The sequence below is a fragment of the Pleurodeles waltl genome, chromosome 10, assembly GCF_031143425.1.
Source record: "Pleurodeles waltl isolate 20211129_DDA chromosome 10, aPleWal1.hap1.20221129, whole genome shotgun sequence".
Taxonomy (NCBI): Eukaryota; Metazoa; Chordata; class Amphibia; order Caudata; family Salamandridae; genus Pleurodeles; species Pleurodeles waltl.
This window is the reverse complement of record NC_090449.1, coordinates 979,833,896-979,856,573: the sequence shown is the minus strand read 5'-3', so window position 1 is coordinate 979,856,573 and position 22,678 is coordinate 979,833,896. Positions and strand designations below refer to the sequence as shown.

General features: G+C 44.4%; 1 protein-coding gene across 1 annotated transcript in view; it reads left to right on the top strand.

The window, feature by feature from the left end:
• SCIN (scinderin) overlaps nt 1–22,678 on the top strand; it is a 271,318-nt gene that overhangs the window by 205,145 nt on the left and 43,495 nt on the right. The window contains exons 7-8 of the mRNA XM_069211821.1: nt 13,549–13,637; nt 19,066–19,281. Coding sequence (XP_069067922.1) covers nt 13,549–13,637; nt 19,066–19,281 — 305 coding nt within the window. The remainder of the gene's footprint in view (nt 1–13,548; nt 13,638–19,065; nt 19,282–22,678) is intronic.

The following is a 22,678-nucleotide window of genomic DNA, read 5'->3' as shown; positions in this document are numbered from 1 at the left end:
TGCCCAAGCTGGTGAAAAAGTAGCTAATGGTTCTCAATCTGATCCAGGGACTCCCCCAGGAAAAGATTCAGGAAAGAAACTTCTCAGCCTGCCCATTACTAGACAGTCTAGCATAGTTGGTACAGAGGTTGAATCACACCATACTGATGGTGTGCTCTCACATTATACTGTTAGCCAAGCTGTTAGGGTGCCCTCTGTAAGGGACAGGTCTCCTTCTGTTCATTCCCATCATACCTCTGTATCTAGAAATGTCCCTCCCACCCACCCTGATGACAGATTGTTAGAAAGGGAGCTCAATAGATTGAGAGTGGAACAAACCAGACTGAAGCTCAAGAAGCAACAGCTGGATTTGGATAGACAGTCTTTAGAATTAGAGAAGGAAAGACAGAAGTTGGGTTTAGATACCCATGGTGGCAGCAGCAGTATTCCCCATAGTCATCCTGCAAAAGAGCATGATTCCAGGAATCTGCACAAGATAGTTCCCCCTTATAAGGAGGGGGATGACATTAACAAGTGGTTTGCTGCACTTGAGAGGGCCTGTGCTGTACAGGATGTCCCTCAAAGGCAGTGGGCTGCTATCCTATGGCTATCATTTAGTGGAAAAGGTAGGGATAGGCTCCTTACTGTGAAAGAAAGTGATGCCAATAATTTTACAGTTCTTAAGAATGCACTCCTGGATGGTTATGGCTTAACCACTGAACAGTACAGGATAAAGTTCAGAGAGACCAAAAAGGAGTCTTCACAAGACTGGGTTGATTTCGTTGACCATTCAGTGAAGGCCTTGGAGGGGTGGTTACATGGCAGTAAAGTTACTGATTATGAAAGCCTGTATAACACAATCCTGAGAGAGCATATACTTAATAATTGTGTGTCTGATTTGTTGCACTAGTACCTGGTAGACTCTGATCTGACCTCTCCCCAAGAATTGGGAAAGAAGGCAGACAAATGGGTCAGAACAAGGGTGAACAGAAAAGTTCATACAGGGGGTGACAAAGATGGCAATAAGAAGAAAGATGGTGAAAAATCTCAAGATAAGCATGGGGATAAGGGTAAAACCAAAGATCCCACTTCAAATCTTAAACACTCTTCAGAGGTTGGGGATAAAACAAATTCTTCCTCTTCTTCCCAACCTGCACACATTAAAAAGCCTTGGTGCTTTGTGTGTAAAAATAGAGGCCATAGGCCAGGGGATAAGTCCTGTCCAGGTAAACCCCCTGAGCCTACCACCACTAATACATCAAGCTCTAGTGCCCCTAGCAGTAGTGGTACTAGTGGTGGGACTGCTGGCAACAGTCAAGCAAAGGGTGTAGTTGGGTTCACTTATGGGTCCATAGTGGAAACTGATGTCATCAGTCCCAAAACAGTTTCTGTCACACCTAGTGGCATTGGCCTTGCCACACTGGCTGCTTGTCCCCTTACAATGGATAAGTACAGGCAGACAGTTTCAATAAATGGTGTTGAGGCCTTGGCCTACAGGGACACAGGTGCCAGTTTCACTTTGGTGACTGAAAACCTAGTGCCTCCTGAACAACACATCATTGGACAACAGTATAAGATTATTGATGTCCATAACTCCACTAAGTTCCTTCCCTTAGCTATAATTCAGTTTAGTTGGGGTGGAGTTACTGGCCCTAAGCAGGTGGTGGTATCACCTAGCTTACCTGTAGACTGTCTCTTAGGTAATGACCTAGAGGCCTCAGGTTGGGCTGATGTAGAGTTTTATGCCCATGCAGCCATGCTGGGCATCCCTGAGGAATTGTTCCCTCTCATTTCTACTGAAATGAAAAAGCAAAGGAGAGAAGGCCTGAAAACTCAGGAACCCTCTCCATCAACAGGTAAAAAGGGTATCACAGTATCCCCTAACCACCCTACCATTCAGGATACCATTCCTGTGGTGGGAGAAACCTCTACTGGGGTGGCACCTGTTCCAAGGGAATCATCAGTTGGCAAAACTGTACTCCCTGAGGTGGAAGTACCTCTCTGTGGGATAACTAACATTGGTGAGAAAAAGAGCACCATTTTAGTTAACATGGAGCATCCCTCCAACCCTCCCAGAGAAACTTTAGTGCAGAAACTCTGCACTGCCTCACAACACTTAGGACAGCATCCCTGCCCTAGTGTGGAGCTGATAGGACAGCATCCCTGCCCTGCTCCAACCCAAGAGAAACAGCATCCCTGTTCTCTCTTCCAGCCATATGGACAAAGTTTTTGCCCAGCTATGGCTTTTCTGAGACAGCATCCCTGTCTGGCATTTCCATCACTACAAATAGGTTCAGTGGACAATTCCCACTGCTCTAAACTAAAACTTACTGATAGAAACTCTGAAAATACATCTTCACATTGTTGCTTAGCTAAAAAACTTCAAACAGGGTGGTTTACATCCCCACAGGGAAGTAACCATATAGTGGATGATAAAGGGAGTAACCAGTCTATTGCAGAGCTACTGTCTACTTATCACCACTTAGACAATAAAGTCTCAACTGGCCAAGGTTAGCCTTATTGTCCTTCGTTTGGGGGGGGGGGTTGTGTGAGAAGGTAGCCTCTTTCTAGCCTTGTTACCCCCACTTTTGGCCTGTTTGTGAGTGTATGTCAGGGTGTTTGTCACTGTTTTCACTGTCTCACTGAGATCCTGATAGCCAGGCCTCAGTGCTCATAGTGAAAACACTATGTTTTCAGTATGTTTGTTATGTGTCACTGGGATCCTGCTGGTCAGGACCCCAGTGCTCATAGGTTTGTGGCCTATATGTATGTGTCACTGGGACCCTGTCACACAGGGCCCCAGTGCTCATAGGTGTGCATGTATATGTTCCCTGTGTGGTGCCTAACTGTCTCACTGAGGCTCTGCTAACCAGAACCTCAGTGGTTATGCTCTCTCATTACTTTCAAATTGTCACTAACAGGCTAGTGACCAATTTTACCAATTTACATTGGCTTACTGGAACACCCTTATAATTCCCTAGTATATGGTACTGAGGTACCCAGGGTATTGGGGTTCCAGGAGATCCCTATGGGCTGCAGCATTTCTTTTGCCACCCATAGGGAGCTCTGACAATTCTTACACAGGCCTGCCACTGCAGCCTGAGTGAAATAACGTCCACGTTATTTCACAGCCATTTTACACTGCACTTAAGTAACTTATAAGTCACCTATATGTCTAACCTTTACCTGGTAAAGGTTAAGTGCAAAGTTTCTTAGTGTGAGGGCACCCTGGCACTAGCCAAGGTGCCCCCACATTGTTCAGAGCCAATTCCCTGAACTTTGTGAGTGCGGGGACACCATTACACGCGTGCACTACATATAGGTCACTACCTATATGTAGCTTCACCATGGTAACTCCGAATATGGCCATGTAACATGTCTATGATCATGGAATTGCCCCCTCTATACCATCCTGGCATAGTTGGCACAATCCCATGATCCCAGTGGTCTGTAGCACAGACCCTGGTACTGCCAAACTGCCCTTCCTGGGGTTTCACTGCAGCTGCTGCTGCTGCCAACCCCTCAGACAGGCAGCTGCCCTCCTGGGGACCAGCCAGGCCTGGCCCAGGATGGCAGAACAAAGAACTTCCTCTGAGAGAGGGTGTGACACCCTCTCCCTTTGGAAAATGGTGTGAAGGCAGGGGAGGAGTAGCCTCCCCCAGCCTCTGGAAATGCTTTGTTGGGCACAGAGGTGCCCAATTCTGCATAAGCCAGTCTACACCGGTTCAGGGACCCCTTAGCCCCTGCTCTGGCGCGAAACTGGACAAAGGAAAGGGGAGTGACCACTCCCCTGACCTGCACCTCCCCTGGGAGGTGTCCAGAGCTCCTCCAGTGTGCTCCAGACCTCTGCCATCTTGGAAACAGAGGTGCTGCTGGCACACTGGACTGCTCTGAGTGGCCAGTGCCACCAGGTGACGTCAGAGACTCCTTGTGATAGGCTCCTTCAGGTGTTAGTAGCCTTTCCTCTCTCCTAGGTAGCCAAACCCTCTTTTCTGGCTATTTAGGGTCTCTGTCTCTGGGGAAACTTTAGATAACGAATGCATGAGCTCAGCCGAGTTCCTCTGAATCTCCCTCTTCACCTTCTGATAAGGAATCGACCGCTGACCGCGCTGGAAGCCTGCAAACCTGCAACATAGTAGCAAAGACGACTACTGCAACTCTGTAACGCTGATCCTGCCGCCTTCTCGACTGTTTTCCTGCTTGTGCATGCTGTGGGGGTAGTCTGCCTCCTCTCTGCACCAGAAGCTCCGAAGAAATCTCCCGTGGGTCGACGGAATCTTCCCCCTGCAACCGCAGGCACCAAAAAGCTGCATTACCGGTCCCTTGGGTCTCCTCTCAGCATGACGAGCGAGGTCCCTCGAATCCAGCGACACCGTCCAAGTGACCCCCACAGTCCAGTGACTCTTCAGCCCAAGTTTGGTGGAGGTAAGTCCTTGCCTCACCTCGCTGGGCTGCATTGCTGGGAACCGCGACTTTGCAAGCTACTCCGGCCCCTGTGCACTTCCGGCGGAAATCCTTCGTGCACAGCCAAGCCTGGGTCCACGGCACTCTAACCTGCATTGCACGACTTTCTAAGTTGGCCTCCGGCGACGTGGGACTCCTTTGTGCAACTTCGGCGAGCACCGTTTCACGCATCCTCCTAGTGCCTGTTTCTGGCACTTCTCCGGGTGCTACCTGCTTCAGTGAGGGCTCTTTGTCTTGCTCGACGTCCCCTCTCTCTGCAGGTCCAATTTGCGACCTTCTGGTCCCTCCTGGGCCCCAGCAGCGTCCAAAAACGCCAAACGCACGATTTGCGTGTAGCAAGGCTTGTTGGCGTCCATCCGGCGGGAAAACACTTCTGCACGACTCTCCAAGGCGTGGGGGATCCATCCTCCAAAGGGGAAGTCTCTAGCCCTTGTCGTTCCTGCAGTATTCACAGTTCTTCAGCCTAGTAAGAGCTTCTTTGCACCAACCGCTGGCATTTCTTGGGCATCTGCCCATCTCCGAGCTGCTTGTGACTTTTGGACTTGGTCCCCTTGTTCCACAGGTACCCTCAGTCAGGAATCCATCGTTGTTGCATTGCTGATTTGTGTTTTCTTTGCATTTTCCCTCTAACACGACTATTTTGTCCTTAGGGGAACTTTGGTGCACTTTGCACTCACTTTTCAGGGTCTTGGGGAGGGTTATTTTGCTAACTCTCACTATTTTCTAATAGTCCCAGCGACCCTCTACAAGGTCACATAGGTTTGGGGTCCATTCGTGGTTCGCATTCCACTTCTGGAGTATATGGTTTGTGTTGCCCCTATCCCTATGTTTCCCCATTGCATCCTATTGTAACTATACATTGTTTGCACTGTTTTCTAAGACTATACTGCATATTTTTGCTATTGTGTATATATATCTTGTGTATATTTCCTATCCTCTCACTGAGGGTACACTCTAAGATACTTTGGCATATTGTCATAAAAATAAAGTACCTTTATTTTTAGTATAACTGTGTATTGTGTTTTCTTATGATATTGTGCATATGACACTAAGTGGTACTGTAGTAGCTTCACACGTCTCCTAGTTCAGCCTGAGCTGCTTTGCTAAGCTACCATTATCTATCAGCCTAAGCTGCTAGACACCCTATACACTATTAAGGGATAACTGGGCCTGGTGCAAGGTGCAAGTACCCCTTGGTACTCACTACAAGCCAGTCCAGCCTCCTACAGATCCCATCTGTAAATCATTTAGAACATCCTGGACATGGGATAACCTAATTCTCCCCATACACTCCTTTTTCCGAGTAGGTTCTACTGGTGTTTCTAAATAGATAGCATCCTTTAAGGGTCTTAGCGCTGCAATTTCAGAAATTGGTGTGAACTTTATTCCCTATAGAGTGCTACCAGAGGGGTGCCCGGACCCAACCTCAGCATGGCTCTAAGAAAGTTATTTTCAGCCACCTAAAGTGGTCGCACATTTGCAAACCCCCAGAGTTCTGCCCCATATAGAGCAGCCGCCATTGCCCTCTTCTTATATATCAGCAAAATTATGCTGATACTTCTAGTGCCAGCTTTGTGCCTAAATTTGAAAAACGCACCCACCGTTTGTAGCAGGACTTGGGCCTCCTTCTGCACTTGAAAACTCGAAAGCAGGTTCCATGAACAATGAATGCCTAAATAATCAAACTGCTTAACGATTTCCAATCGGGCTCCCCAAACCACAGGGGCCCACTTAAAAATAGAAGACGGCTTAAGTACCATGCTCTTTGTGTTGCTATTATTTATAATCAGGGATTTCCTGGTACTGTAGTCCCTGAACCGCTACAAAAGTCTATGAGTGGCGTTCTCTGTTCATGCCATTAACACTGCGTCATCCGCATACAGTGGCAATGGCACCCTTTTCTTGGCGATAATGGGTATATATAAGGTGTCCTCTATCAAATAATCTGCTGCATCATTCAGGAATAAACTAAATGGCAGGTGTGCCAACACAACCTTGCCTGACACCCTTCTCAACCGGGAAAGAGTCATTACAGTCCCCCCAGCCCGTACCTCACTTATTATTGTGCAGGGCCTTTATAGCCAATACCAGTGTTGGTTCTCCCCACCTATCCAACAGGGACCTCTGTAGCTTTTCTCTAGCCACTGAATCAAAGGCCACTTTCAGATCTACGGAAATGAGGTACAGCAATGATTTCCTGACTATATTTAATTTATAGGCAATCATATAGAGCCTAAATGTCTGCTCAATGGTTCCTATTTGTGGACGAAAGCCAGATTGTACCTCATTTAAGATGTTATGGGAATCCACCCGTCCCTGTAGATGATTTAACATAACTTTCCCAAACACTTTACCTGCTCCATTAAGAAGGAAGTTCAGATGATAGTTAGACAGACAATCATAGTCTCTCTTCTTAAAGATAGGCATAATAATGGCGGAGCGCCAGGTGGGCCACAGCATTACCAGCAAATGCAGCATTAAATACCTTAGTGAGGATCCTGGCCCACCGATGAGGTTCCCCTCAATATATGTCAATGGGGACTATGTCAGGACCAGGGGCCTTTCAATGCTCTCTTTACCTCAGGTACCAAAATAACTATTGTTGTGTGAGGGTTAATGCAGGCCCTCTCCTGAAACTGGTGAAGGCCAAGTGAGACTGGTGGTTAGTATAATACAAAGAGCTAAAGTGCCTGGTCCACACTACTGGACCAATATGGGTTTCTATACTGTTTATTACCCCCTTCTCAACCCGTGTAACCAGCTCCCAGAACTCTCTAGTGTCTTTCCCATGGGCCCCCCTCAGTTCTTCCCACAGTACCAGCTGGTGCAATCATTTCTTGGCTTTCATTAGGAGCTTCTACCTACCCCACAGGTCCTGAAACAACAAATTGCACTCATTGCCAGAGTAACGTCAGACTGTGGCAACATAAACATCTTTCTACATTTTGCAACATTCCTCATCAAACCAGCTGGCCATGGCACTCTGAGTCCCTCCCTTGCAGCCCATAAGATTGGTTTTAGAGGGCTTGGACCACAGAACCATCAGCTCCTTCATCATCCCCTCATTGGCTACCAATACTCTCCCATTGTCAGTACAGAGAGAGTTCAAGATTATAGATCTAAAGCTGCCCAAAATATCTTTAAGGAGAGGGAGATCTTTCTGATATTTCTCTACACTCCTGCATATTCTTTGTCTGCTATATGATGGAGTAATCACTGGGCCAAAAGTAACCCCTCAGGGCTTATCTGCACTGCCTGACCACCACAACACAGATTTAGGCAAAGTACCACGAAATCATGATCACTCTCCACCCTTCTTACAACAGTCAGATCATATACAAATTCCCATCCCTCTACATTAATTAACATATAGCCAATTAAAGTCGGCATAATGTAACAATCGGAAGGGGTGTGGCCTTTAATTAAACACATGTGGTAGTTTATCAGGAGGTTGGAGAATGCCTCCCTTTTATTATTTTTAAGACTGACCAAGGCTGTTTCAGGGACACTTCACTAACAATCTTCCATTTAAACCTCGTTATTAATGATCGCCTCAGATGGTTGCATATTAAAATCACCACAGACCAGGAGTAAATACTTCCCTATTTCTCTCCCCCCTTTGATGACTTCACTTTTGCCACCTCCTCGTTGAGACTCTCATTGTAGGCCAGGAAATGTTCCCAAATCCCTTGAACATTTGGGGATCATCCCAGGGGAATTAATGATGCACTCTGTTTTCAGACCCAAATAACCAGACTCTCACATGTTTAACACTGGATATCAGGATTGCTACTCCCAATTGCTCTAGTCTACATTTTAATTTACAGGACACCCACACGAAAAGCCCCCCTGAGGGCTGTCCCTTCCTGCTCTGAGTATCCTGGCTACAGTTTTCGAGAAACCCATTTACACTGACTCCCTTCAGGGACCAGGTTTCCTGGAAACAGCACAGAGAAAACATCTTAATAAACTCTAACTAACCATCATCGTCAATTTTACCACCTAGACAAGACATATTCCAAGGCAACACAAGCGGATAATTATCACCACCCCAGCCTATCGTTTTCTCTTCAGAGCAATCTATGGGAGTGAGAGCAACTGTTGTGGGGGGCAGAGTTGACCATCCTCCATCCCCAGTCCCTTCCTCTCTGCCATATTCTCCTGGAGAGGGTTCCAGCAATGATGCTAACCACAACCAATCTCTACACACAGGCTTTATAACACTGTTCTCTAAGTTGAGCACCTCTATTGTCCTTGAAGTTTTTCATGACGTAATGCACAAGTTATCATTCATGGCTTCATTCATAATCTCAGAGTCACTCTTCGTCATCCCCACTGGGAACATGCAGGTTGAAACACACTCCTGGATGGTAGGTACCGTTTGCACTTGATGAAGACCTGATGTAACAACAACCTCATAATCATGACCTGAGCAAGAAAAACATAGACCCCATAATATGGAAATTATCAATATGACTAAGCACCAGTCTAGTAATACCAGGCAGGGTAAATTCGACCTTTGCAGTGCAAAAAACGTGTTCTCCCTTGGGGCTGGACCCGGATCCCTGATGGACAGTTTCACCACCTTCAGGTCACCTGACGAGACCACTCTCAACTCAGGTACTGCATAAAAGAAGGTCAAGAATCTAGAGCTATTTAAGGGTTTTGCAGAGCCAATGTCAGGAAAGAGCTCAATAAATTCCAGGCAGTGGTCCGCTGCATCCCGGTCAGCTCCAGTGGCCCACTGATAGCCCTTTGTTGTGAGTTGGCCCCCTATGGTACTTCCTGCCTTTACAAAGAACGTGGCTAGAGGATTAAAAGCAGTTACTGTTCCAAAAGCCCCTGCACAGTCAGCACTCGGGCACCCAGAATGCCCCTCAGTGGGGCTAGGTTCTGACATTGACGATGGCCCAGGCATTCCTGCCCTATCTGGGTGTGTCACCGATGCAACTCTTTTTAGAGGAAGGAATCCCCTCTTGGCTTTCTTTTTCCTTTTGGTTTCCGTGGGTCGAGGGGGCTTTTTACAAGATTCTTATTTTTGGGGGGATCTTGACCCATATTGCCCAACGAGGAGATGCCTGGCTTATTTGGATTGAGGGAAATTAAATCACTGATGGTTACACTTTGTGCAGAGCCAATCTTTGCCGCACCATCTGCTTTAGCCGCATGCTTATTATTAGCATCATTAGGGTTTGAAAATAGCCACTTTAAGGAGTAAATAGGAAGGGAAGGGACAGTTTTACTCTTTTTTTATATTTTTATTTGTCCTTCCCTATGATCCTTACGATTGAACTTGCACATTTGCGGGCAGCAATACTGAGGCGTCCCAGGGTTTCACATTGGAGCATCAGCATGCCGCCGAGCTCCAGCTCTGACCATGGGCTCCCAATCCTCCAAACCAGGGATATCTCACAATCCTAGGCACTTGGTTTCATTGCTGTTGTGTGGTGCGTTAATAATTTCTTCAAATTTTGCTATGTATCGTGCAGGAGCAGGTGGACCGGGTTTAGTTTCACAAACTTGGATTGTGTCTGCCATTGTTAATAGATGGTTACGGTGGAGCACATCATGAGCCATCGAATTTCTCAAATCCAGGGAGGGGTCTGTCTGAGAAGTTGCATCCTGTTTCCCAACACAGTGTGCTAAAACATGGAATATCTGAGTCCACAGAGATGCTATATGATCAGACCCACCCAGCCACTTTTCCAGGCGGTAGAGAATTGAAAATAGAATTCTGTTAAAGATCATTCATAGCCTCTGAAAGAACAAAATCCTGGAGAGCCTCCAAATTGGATGAAATATGCCCCAGGGAATGGTTTTCTGTATTATTCAGGAAGATAGAGTCATCAAAATGAGACCTTCCCATGGAGGCTCTGCTACTTTCTACTGGTGGAGTATCTGAGGACCCCTGAGACTTCTCTTAGTCTTCCAGTATGATGATAGGGCCTACTAAGTTCCTCAACCTCTTTTTAGGCCCTTCTTTGTGTAGCTGACCAAATGCTGGACCACCAAGCAGTACATTGGGCAAAGTGTAATTCAGAAACATTAGGAACTGGCACTCAGCTGATCATTTCCTAAACATTTATCTACCCGCTAGGCAGCCTGGGCAGGCACGTCTGCAAGGCTAGCTAGGGGATAGCCTAGGATATAGTTAGCCAGCTACTAGACGGAGGGAAGAGAACAGGATTCCTGCTAGACTTCTCTGCTTCATCAGTGACTCCGCTAGACACTGTAAGGTGTCCACCACATTTATTTGGGAAAGAGGTTAGATTTGCCCCCTGGAGCAGACATTGTGGCCCTTTAAAGCCACTGCTGTCCCCGTACTCATGGTTATGTATGTGGGCCTCTCCTTCTAAAAATCTGCTATTCATTATCTCTTCGCTGTGGTGATTAGATTTGCTTTCTCCCGGAGTCCACTCTAAGGAAGTCTGGTTTCCAGGATGGCCACTAACCAAAATTACAGGGCTCCGCACCTCACCACTGGGCGGAACTAGTACACTCTCATTTGCGACCTTCTGATAGAGTTTGTTATCAATTGAGGGGCAGAGTCACCTGTAGCCTTGGAATTCAGGAAGCCAATATGATGTGCTGCCTCCGATTCTGTATGTGCTTTATGATCCACTGGTTCAGGGGCACTTATGTTAGCCCTTCGTAAATTGCCTTTTTCTTTTGGATAGTTTGCTAATAATTTGTTATAAACTCTCAATAAGTGCCTCGGGCCGTCAGTTTGATGTGTTTTTTTCTTAGTGTCATGACCAGTCAGCAATATTGTAAAGCTTTTGATTATACAGAAAAATATCTTTCTTACTTCTACGCTGCTTTTTGAGGGAGAGTGGTACCTGTGACAGGGCTCGCAGTCAAAAGATCAGAGTTAAAAATTCAGGCTTCAGAGTTGTGGAGTTGCAAGAGTTGTAAGAGTCAAAGTGGGGGGGCAGGGTGAGAGCTCTCCCCAGGTTGCAAACCACATCAGAACCTAGCAGGGACACTTATGCAGCTAGGGGGCTAAACCTGGTGCAGCTACTCTAACAGCGCTGCAACCCTAGTATGCCCCCTTTGTCACAAGACTACTTGATGGGAGGCCTGCCATCAACACCCCCCACAGATCCATATGCCACAAGACACAAAGCTGGAAACAGGAAGGTCAAAGTATAGATAACGCACGCCCACTTACTGTAGTGTTGTCCCCACTTTGCATGATACTGGCACTCCCACTGGAGATGCTCATTTCAGGTAACTTCCTTTCCCGGTCTGTGGCGCAAAACTTGCTTACTGCCACCTAAGATGGGCCACACCAAATCTCACAGCTAAAAGTAAGGTAAATATAGTGGGGTGGGCTGAGCAAATATATATCGGGTGGGTTTCCAAGAGTAAAGCCACATGGCTCCAACCTCAGGCGCTACAGCCAATGCCACCCCCCACCGAGTCCAATCAAACAGACAGTGAAAAACAAAGAGCAGCAGCAGTGGCAGCAGTCTCTTGTGTTTTCTGGTGTGTACCGACAGACTGCGGAGCTCTTCGCCCATCACCGCAGGAGGAAATTGGGGGAAATTTAACAGTGGCAGCACACTCCAGCACCGGCCTCTATCCACATGAGGACGGTGGGCAGCTTGGTGGCGAGGAAATAAATACTCTTCTCCTGAGCTCACCCCACATTCATCCCACATGCCCCACTGCCCCTTGCTTATTGCTGGGTATTGTAGAGGCCTCCTACCACCAAACACCACTCACCCCCTGCGCAAGCTTGAATTAAAACCTTAGATGCACTTCACTTTGGGATTAGGAATCGTAAGCCCCTGACCGTATTTTTATTGACAAAATATTGTTAATCATAATAATAATTATACTCAGTAACCACAATCATATTCACAAAGTATTTACAGAGCTCAAGGGATGCCTAGCCTTAACAGAGCTAATACATCCGCATTCCCGTCACTGACTAAAACAGTTAGTTCCTGTGTACCCAATGTTGGTGGCTGTGAATGAGATCATGACTGTTTTTCTATTAACCCTCCATCAGGGTGTTCTCATACCTTCCAAACTGGATTGCTGTGGAGGGGGCGTGGCTACCCGCTAGGATGCCTACCTTGGGTGCTCCGCCACCCTCAGACTCTACCCCCCAAGGCTCGCTTCAGACCTTCTACACATGTGCTGGTGGTTGGCCCTAGGGGCCAGACACCAGCGACCGCTCACAACCCCCACACCCCTGTATGTCATCCACACTTCCCAGTCAGCACCCCTTGGAGGGTCCAATTAGCTTGTCACACAATTTTGTAATAAACAAGGTACCCGTTTATATTCCCAGTCATGATCTCAACCTGCCCACCATCGTACCCAAATACGACAAACTAACAAATTATAACTGTCCATTCACCACAGATCGAGACACCTGATAAAACAAATCACATGTAGACCACAATTGGACATTTAGAGCATTAGAGCATTTGAATCTAACTGTAAGAAAAAGGAACTAATTCAGTAGAGAGTGAGAACGGGGGGAGGCGGGTGGGAAATTCTTGTTGTGGCCACGGGGGCCCCCTGGTCTGGTCGGCGAGCGTGAGAAAGATGCGCTCACCAACAGCGGCTGCATTGTAACGCCGGCCGCATGATGTCATCTTCGTGCGCATCTCCAGAAGCACAAACAGTGCTTCCGGGGCCATGGGCCCCTTTGCAGCCAATCGGCTGTGTTTTTGTTGTGGGGCAGGTGCCGGGTAGCCTGCCACTCCCCGACCCCCACCCCACGTCCCGGCACCGCTGCCATAAGCAGGGCCCCCCTGATTGGGGTGGCCCCGTGCAGGATTCCAGGCAGAAACCATGCAGCCTCCGTGAAGGCCTGAGCGGGGCTCTTCCACTCCTCTTCTCCTTCGATGTATGAGTGTATTACGTGCTCCATCTCTCTGTCCCCGTTTGAGCTCTCTGTGTTGCTCTCCATAGTTTAGTAGATTCATTATTTGGCAAGTTCACAAAATCTGGCATTGTAGAAAGAGGATTCAAAGAGACGTTGCTTTTTTAAACACTTTGTGGGGTTGTCATGTGCAACTGTCATTGTTTTTTTAACAGTTTACATGTTTAGAAAGGATAAGTGAAATAATCCCTTTCTACTTGTAGGTAAGAATGCAACACCAGATGAAAGAAAGGCAGCAATGAAGACAGCGGAAGAATTTATTCAACAAATGAACTATCCCCCTAACACCCAGGTAAGGGTATAGTTAGACCTTCAATTTGTATGTCAGAGTTTTTACACATAATTCGATGTTTCATTTCTGAGCTCTAACCGTTGTGCATCAGTGACCGCATTTTGTTTGGCCCCAGTGTTGCATTTGTGGATTAAAGCATGAACAGTGTTAAAGGAAAAATATGCTTAGTGGTGAAGGTTTTTTTCAACGTTTGTAAATGTTGTTTTAAAACTTTTCAAACTTGTCTTGTGAAGTTCACAAACGTTACAGAGTTTAAAAATGAAATGTGTACTAAAAAACTGCAATAGTAGAAATTTTAGCTCTTCAGCAAAACTTTTTGTGTCAGAATGTTTGCCCATAGGTGAATGTTTACGGATGTGACAAATTTTGCAAACATCACCATCTGGCTTTATGACATTGGCTTGTGTATTGGAAGATGTAGGGATATAATTTAGAGAGAAAATTAAAGCATATGACTATTGATAACGCGTCCCACAATACGTAATGGGACTTGTTTTAGGCCAATGGCCTTTTTGACTCTGATTGGAGACACCCTAAGACAAGATAACTAATCAGCTTATCAATCGATAGGTCAATAGTCTCATCAATATTCACAACAGCAAATTAATCAAATTAGATAATGACATTAATAAGAATCAAAACTCACCATGATCTTTCAGCCATGAATGACCACACAAGATTTAGTAATAGTTATGATATTTATTCCCTAATAGTTACACTCTACTAGCAAGTTTATTAGTCTCAAAACCAGGAAACACATCAATAATGTCACAATATGGCAGCTTGAGTAAGATTTAAGCAAAGCAAAGATTATAAACATCAGGACAAAACACAGCGTTAACATGTATCTATTTAGCAGAGTATCCTTAGTACAATGTTCAACAAAGCAAAAATTCTGTCATTTGTCCAATTGCACCCAATATTAGTGAACTCCTTGACTAACCTCTAATTAGCATCAGCATGTTGGGCTTCATGCGAAACAATTTAGTAACACAAATTTGGAAAACATCTAACTATGGCCTCTGTCAAAAAGCAGTTGGTACCTAGAAAGGAAAGGCAAACAGACAACTACAATTTCATTATCATATAGTTACCCTCCGTAATGGGTCAGCATACAGAGTCAGTCTTCGTCCTCAGGACAGTAGTAGATCCGCCATCAGCCAAGACAGAACAGCAAAGTCTCAGCAAACAGGGCAGAAAGTTCTTCCCTCTTAAGGAGGTGAAGTAAATGTTGGGTAACGAGGATGGTTCAAAGTAAGAAAAAGTCTCTCAAAGTAATGATTTAAGAGTAACAACAAGGTAATGGCTTCAAGGAACGGCAAAGGATGGCAAAAGAGTAGACGATTTCTCCTTGTGGCATGTCATTATATTAAATCTGTCGAACAAACCCTTAATTTCCAATTGGGCAAAATCTGGCGCACCACTATCTCTGTCCAATAGTTGACTGGTCACCTTACTAGAATTTTCACCTAAGACAGTTCTCATGCAGTTCATTGGCTCCTGTGATTTACGTCTTCATCGGGTGAGATGGCAGGTAAGAAAAGTTACACGCACGGCTTCAGTCAGTAGGTCCATTGTCTTTACCAGTTCAGGCGACCTTGTACCTGTTGCGGATTACACTGTTGCATTCAGCAAGAATGTCTCCTTGAGCAAGTGGTCTCATGAGAAAGAATGTACTACGGTTAGACACACATATCCAGCTTCTGGAAAAGTACAGCTACTCGTCCTTAGGAAGACAGCACATTACACTTTAGGAAAAAATACATTTAATATGAGACCAGGCAGCTAGGCCCAGAATCTTGCTAACTAAGGCCTAGTGTCTAAATTAGCAAACCCTTACTACTTAATTCATAAAGCTGGTATAAATTCACACATTAGTACATCATTAATTCGTCATTAGTCAAATTCATTTAATCAACAGATACATTGATGGCCACTCCCTGTGGGCACATTTCAAATGCGTACATTAGAAACATATTATTGCGTTTTCTATGCGGCTTCATTGTTCTTTAATTTGCAAGCAGTTCATGTTAATTTTGATTATAAAAGCTACACTCCAACACTATTGGTCATCTCTATGAAATTGTGAACATTGGTTTGCCTTTGAACCTAATTTAAATTATGAATTATGTGGAGATCCCTTCTTTACAGCCACAGCCGCAGCTCCAACAGAGATACGTTTCGGGACTTTATTTCAGCTCATTTGTGAGTTTGGAGGGTAAACCAAGAAGATAGATCTATAGCGTGACGTGGTACACATTATAACTTTACAGATTATGATACAACTGAACGTAGGTATTTATAAAGCATGACATGAAAACTGTAAAAATATAAGCCCTGGCTGAAATTTAAATTACGCTGAAATAATTTGTGTAATTTCAGAGAAATTCACATTTTGCTCGTTACACAACATTCTTGAAATTATGCTACTTCACAGAACTACGCACCATTTGTGGTAAAATCTTCTTGCAAACATGCATCCATGATAAAAATCTATTGCGAATGTACAGGTACAAGAGTACACAAGCAGCTATTGTTTGCAGTGCATTCTCTTTTTTGTACTACTTCTCAGCATGAAATGAGCTTCACGTACAAAATTTGAATTAAGGATGCATTTCATGCTGCAATGTACCACATAACTACAGATTTTAATTTTATGTAATTTTTCAGATTTTCTCGTACCTTTGCTGCAATTGTGCGTAATTAGGCAAAAGCAAATTGATTTTGCACACTCCTAGAAAATATGTAGAAAAACACATTAAAAAGGTCAGATGTAATTTTTTTTCCCAAGAGCCAGTAAAAGAGCAAGTTCACTCTTAATGTTTAAATGAGTCAAAATTCTATTTTATTTCAAGTACCTACCCACAATTATATTTATACGGACGTTTCAGTTTTTAATTAACTATAATAATTCATCGACTTCAGAAAGAATGTTTAACTTTCAATTGATTCAAGTTGGAATGCTTAAAGTTATTTTAATACAATTTAGCATAACTTCTGTCTCATTTTGTACTGGCCATTAGAAAGCTGGTGGCACAATCCAACGTCTCTTTGAATTTATTCCAGAGACACTAAAGGAAGAAAATATTGTGTAAGTGAATAGCCCATGTGCTTCACAATACTTCCCTAACCCCACTGATCTTAAGTGCATTATGTGTTGTGCCTAATGTACAGGAGAGGAAAGATTATTGCAGTACAGAAAAACTGTTAGCAGGCTTCCAATAATCATACTTATTTGATAAACCCAGTGTAAGCCACTGTTGTCTGTCCTGCTAGTGTAAATGTTGTGCAAGGTAGCTGCATGTTAAATTCTATTAGAAATATGAGTTGGATTCAAGCTATTTTGGGGAAAGGGGCAATATACCACATTATTCACAACCAGATAGGTTAAAAACGTGGTGGATATCACTGGGGCAGTGCACTGTCCTCGGTAACAAAAGTAGAAGCATCTGCCTTGATTATACCTGCTTCTAATTAGGAGTTTTGTAAAAGATAATGGGATATCGTTAATAACTATATTTAAAACCTAACCTGCCTTTCGTCAAGGTGTACATACAAAAATGATGACAGAGAGAGAGAGACTGCGGTAAAGGCATACTGATAGGTGTAATTTACAAAACAATCATGTTTTCTACATTTGACTAAGACCTATATCCAAGTGGAAACCCTTAGAAAAAGACTGAAAATCAACTGTAAACAATGTATATGTAACATGGCCAAACCCTCCTATTGAATGTTTGCAAGTGGTTTCAAAGCTCACATTTTACTGAAAATATGTCTAACTTTCAATTATTTCCTGAAATTCACAGTGCTGAATTCATTTGCAGGATATTTAGCTTCCCTGAGCAAATAAAAGTGTTAAACGGATGGATGGTATTTTGTACTTCTTTTAGTGCTCATTAAAATGATACTTTCACAATGATAGTGATGCTACTAGACCACCAAACATAACATTGACAAACTTGCCCGTGCAGGCCTATACTTGTTGCAGGCATCTATCAATTAATCCTGCCCTGTCTCTTAAAATAAACATTGTAAACACAGTACCATGTCATGCATTATACTGTCCCACATTTCCTGTTCCTTTACAAATGCCATGTTAATCCTACTCTATAGTGTCAATGTACTACAAAACAAAAGCACATTTTAGAATGTATTTTTTAACTACCTCACAATGTGCTTTCCATTTCAAATTTGACTTAAAATAATACACATTGTTGCAAAAAACTAATTTTAAATATTAACATACTATTCCCAACACGAACACACGTTTCACAAAACATTGACAAACATAACTGCACTCTCTAAGAAACAATGAATACTAAATTGGATAATGTTCATATGTTCTAATCCTTTCTAAATAGTTCTATCAACTCATAAATCATGTACTTTGAGAAACGCAAATCGAGAGGCTTCGGTGACATTTAGAAGGAACCAGGCAGAAAGCTGAGCTGTTTAGAAATGTCACCTGAACCATGAGTTAGTAATATTACCCATTATATATACATACTCTTTTTTACTGAAAATGTAATTATGTAGAAGACATAATTATGTGTAAAAAACATATATATTGTCCTAAAGAGCTTCGGTACAATGAAAGTTATGGTTTTGATCTAAAGCCGATAAACCCAATTGTGGCTGTTGACTTAAAAAAGTGGTGGGGGGAATAAAACGAAAATAAACAATAAAAAAAAAAAAATTCACCTGAAAGTCGCTGCTGCTCTCCACCGCCCTGCAGGCATAGTCTCCCAGCCTGCCCTGCGCCAATCATAACACTGCTCAGATCAGCGTTGTGATTGGCTGGAGCGCTCCAGCTCAGACTGCGAGCCTGTGAAGAGTCCCTACAACTCGGCAACACAGTGCCGGGTTGGAGAGAGCCCTTGTGTGCATGTGTGGTTGGCCGGCCTGAGACAGCCAGCCAAACATAAATGTGAACTGAGGGGAGTGCTCTGTGCACTCCCCTCACTGCTCGTCACCCCGTGGCCCCGCCCCTTCAGAAATAAAAGGATAATAACCGCTGTTCTTATCCTTTTATTTTTAAATGTTTGTAGCTCCTGCTGCTGCTGGTGGAGGGACGACACTCCTCTGCCCAAGTGGTGGAGGCGCTTCTGGATAAACCCTGAAATATGTCAGCAAAGGGTGACTAGATGACAATAGGCCACAAGTGCTTCACATGGCATCATGCATGAAGTTACAGATAACATCACATGTAATCATTGAAGGCATCACTGGTCATCTCATGTTTCACATGTTGTTGCGCCCAGTACTAAAGTAGGAGCTGAAACCCTATGTAATGCAGACAATTTATCAACTGTAAACTACTTTTTCAGATCTTGATGAACTATATTGTTGCTCATGTAAAATTAAGTTTAAGGTGCAATAAGTCACGTTAATGACTTGTGTTAACATTTTATTCTTTTTTCACTAGATTCAAGTTCTTCCAGAAGGGGGAGAAACTCCCATCTTCAAACAATTCTTCAAAGACTGGAGGGATAAAGATCAAAGTGATGGCTTTGGGAAAGTGTTTGTCACAGAGACAATTGCTCATGTTAAACAGATTGACTTTGATGCCTCTAAATTACATGAATCCCCGCAAATGGCAGCCCAGCACAATATGGTAGATGATGGCTCTGGGGAAGTGCAGGTAAATGTGTCTTTTGGTTTTTAAATTATATATAATACATCTTTCTGAGATTCTGGATTATTATTCTGAGGAATTATCCCATTACAATATTCATCTAAAGTCCTGCCATGCCAAAACACATTTTAATGAGAAAACCTTAGCTTTATCACTAGTAAAATAGTAGAAATGACACAAAGCAGCAGGCTTCTTCCTGGGGAAAGTATATGAAGGTTGAATGCAGAAGCAATACATTTATTGTAGAATAAAAACAAATCAAGAAAAAAATCAATTAATTAGCTAAAACAAAGAAAGAACTTTAATATATAAAAATAAGGAAAATCAGATTTCTTGAAGTGGAGATAAGAATTTTAAAATTTCTTACTTCCAAACAGTCTAGAAAGTAGAAAGTGCCTATAGTTCGAGTTGACCTGAATCAAGGCTTGACTGAGGGTTGTTTCCCAGTGTGTGTGGGATATTTGTGTTGTTTTCCTGTTTTGAATTTGTATGTGTTTCCCAGAGGTCTTTGCTTTGTTGGTAATTTGCCCTTTCTGTAGGGTCACACCAGATTTTCAAATTTTTTATTTTTTGCTGACCCCTATTTTTGCTGGCTATGGTACTGTGCAGTTTACCCCTGTTAATTTAGGGTAATGTGCTTGTGCTCCTCCTTTCAACAAAATGAAATTGGTGTACACCTAAATGTCATATTTGACTTGCATATAAGCCCCTAGTATGGTCCTATGGTGTGCCCAGGAACATTAAATGCCACAAGTGGACTGCAGTTCCTTTCCCACTGTCCACTACAGCAGTGGTTCCCAAACTTTTTCGATCCCCGGCTCCTTTGACCTATTGGCTGTGTTGGACACAGCTCCCAATTATGTTACTTTTTTTTGGTGGGTGGGGGAATGTAATCCCAGCCTCGCGAGTATTACCATTTTTAGCCTGGAAAATAATTGGGATGAAACTGATGAGGGCATTAGAGAGCATTAGAAGAGCACCAGATGACACTATATAGGGTCAGACTTTATTTTTAAATAGGCACTGTTGAGATTAAGTAATTTTCACAGAATCAAAGGATGGTAGCCGATGCCAGGACTTCAGCCTGGTTCCCCAGTTCTAAAGTCAACAGCTCTAACTGCTAGGGCACATCTCCTCCTTTGACAAAACTGGTGAAAGGATGTGAGCCATCTGGCGGCTGCTTCTGACATCTCCTTCCTGTGCTAGAATGGGTCAGTTATTATTTTTCAGTTTTTCTTGGATATTCTCTTTTCTTCTCAGACTCCTTCATACATTATGGGGGTCATTCTGACCTGGGCGGGCGGCGGACGCCGCCCACCTGGCGGGAACCGCCAAATGGCCGCTCCGCGGTCAGAAGACCGCGGAGGCCATTCTGACTTTCCCGCTGGGCTGGCGGGCGCCCGCCAAGGGAGCGCCCGCCGGCCCAGCGGGAAAGGCCCTGCAACACAGAGGCCGGCTCCGAATGGAGCCGGCGGTGTTGCAGGGGTGCGACGGGTGCAGTTGCACCCGTCGCGATTTTCACTGTCTGCTATGCAGACAGTGAAAATCATGCTGGGGCCCTGTTAGGGGGCCCTTGCACTGCCCATGCCAGTGGCATGGGCAGTGCAGGGGCCCCCAGGGGCCCCACGGCACCCGTTCCCGCCATCCTGTTACTGTCGGTCAAAACCGCCAGAAACAGGCTGGCGGGAAGGGGGTCGGAATCCCCATGGCGGCGCTGCTTGCAGCGCCGCCATGGAGGTTCAGCCCAGCCAGGGGAAATCCGGCGGGAAACCGCCGGATCCCCTTTTCTGACCGCAGCTTTACCGCCGCGGTCAGAATGGGTACTGAAGCACCGCCAGCCTGTTGGCGGTGCTTCCGTTGCCCGCGGCCCTGGCGGTCTTAGAACTCCAGGGTCGGAATGAGGGCCTATGTCTTTCTGGTATCCGTCTTGCTTTGTCAGCTCCAGAGAAATGAACTCTGGTTTCATGGTTCCCACATTCAGATTTGTCACAGAGGCTGGGCGCTCTGGAGTCTCATGTCTGTCTCTATTTACCTGTTCCTACACCATTTACAGTTTGTCTTCTTTATTCTGTTGTTCAGGTTGCTGAATATCATTTATTGGAAACTAAGTTTTTTTTTTTGTCATAGGGATATTATTAATGGTACTTTGGCGCCCTCCGCTGGTCACAGTAATTAATGCAGGGTCCTTTTTCTGTTTACAATACCATGATGAAAGCTACTGATTCAAAGCACCTACAAGTGGTTCCCAAACTGTGTGCGGCGCTCCTGGCTAGTTTTGACGGCGCACTAGGGAGCCGCGGCACTCAGATTGGGAACCACTGCACTACAGTGACAGAGTAAACATGACTGCAGGCCTGTCACCAATAGCTTGGCTGTGCAAGATTACAGTGCAAAATCAGCCTGTCAAAATAACCCCTTTTGACAGGCCTAAAATCCTCATTTTAAATATATCTAAGCCACCCATAGGTAAGCCTGTCTGCCATTTAAGGCAGGATGCATATTTTTTTAAAGTAGGACACGTAAAGGTTAACGTTAAACATGTCCTTACAGTGACTAGCAACTCAATGTTATTTTCACGGTTGGCTGTTCAGTGGGAACACACGGATAATATATTAAGTTTAATAAATATTATCTCAACCAAGCAAATAATTACAAATTTAAATTGTAGACTTTTGAAATATTTATGAGAAGCCTAATTCACTGGTAAAGTTGGGTTTGTAATAAATCTTTTGGAAAGATGACTTTTAAAAAGTTATTTTGCCTTTCTTGTTTTCCGCAGTAGCTAAATCCATGTTTAGCTTTCTCCCTTATGGTAGCCAGTTATTATAATTTCAGTGGGTGTGAATGAGTTGTAATCCTGCGCCCAGAACAGGGAGAAAAGGCCTTGGGTGTAGGTAGGTGTTGTGCACCCTTGACAGGATGGCTTTTGCGCTGGGCCTAAGGACTTGATTAACTTTAAAGAGGCCTACCCCTATCACAAGTAGATGTAGCTAACATTTAGGTTTGCACCCTTCTTTTTTCCTTTCAGCCAGACTGACTTTGTTAGACCTGGCATCCTGAGGGTGGTCTTACCCCAGACTTTTTGCCTTTCATTTCCTGTTTTGTTGCTGCATCTTTCTGTTGACTTTAGGACTCTGAGGACTTTACCACTACTAACTAGTGGTAAAATGCACGTGCATCTCCCTTAAACATGGTAACATTGGTGTATCTACAATTGGCATACTTAATTCACTTTTAAGCCCCTTGTAAAGTGGTTTATCATATGCCTGGGCCTATAATTAAATGCTACTAAAGGGCCCACAGCACTGATTGTGCCACCCACTTCAATAGCCCTGTAAACATGTCTCAGGCCTGCCACTGAAGGACCTCAGTGTGCAGTTTCACTGCCACTTTGACTTGGCAT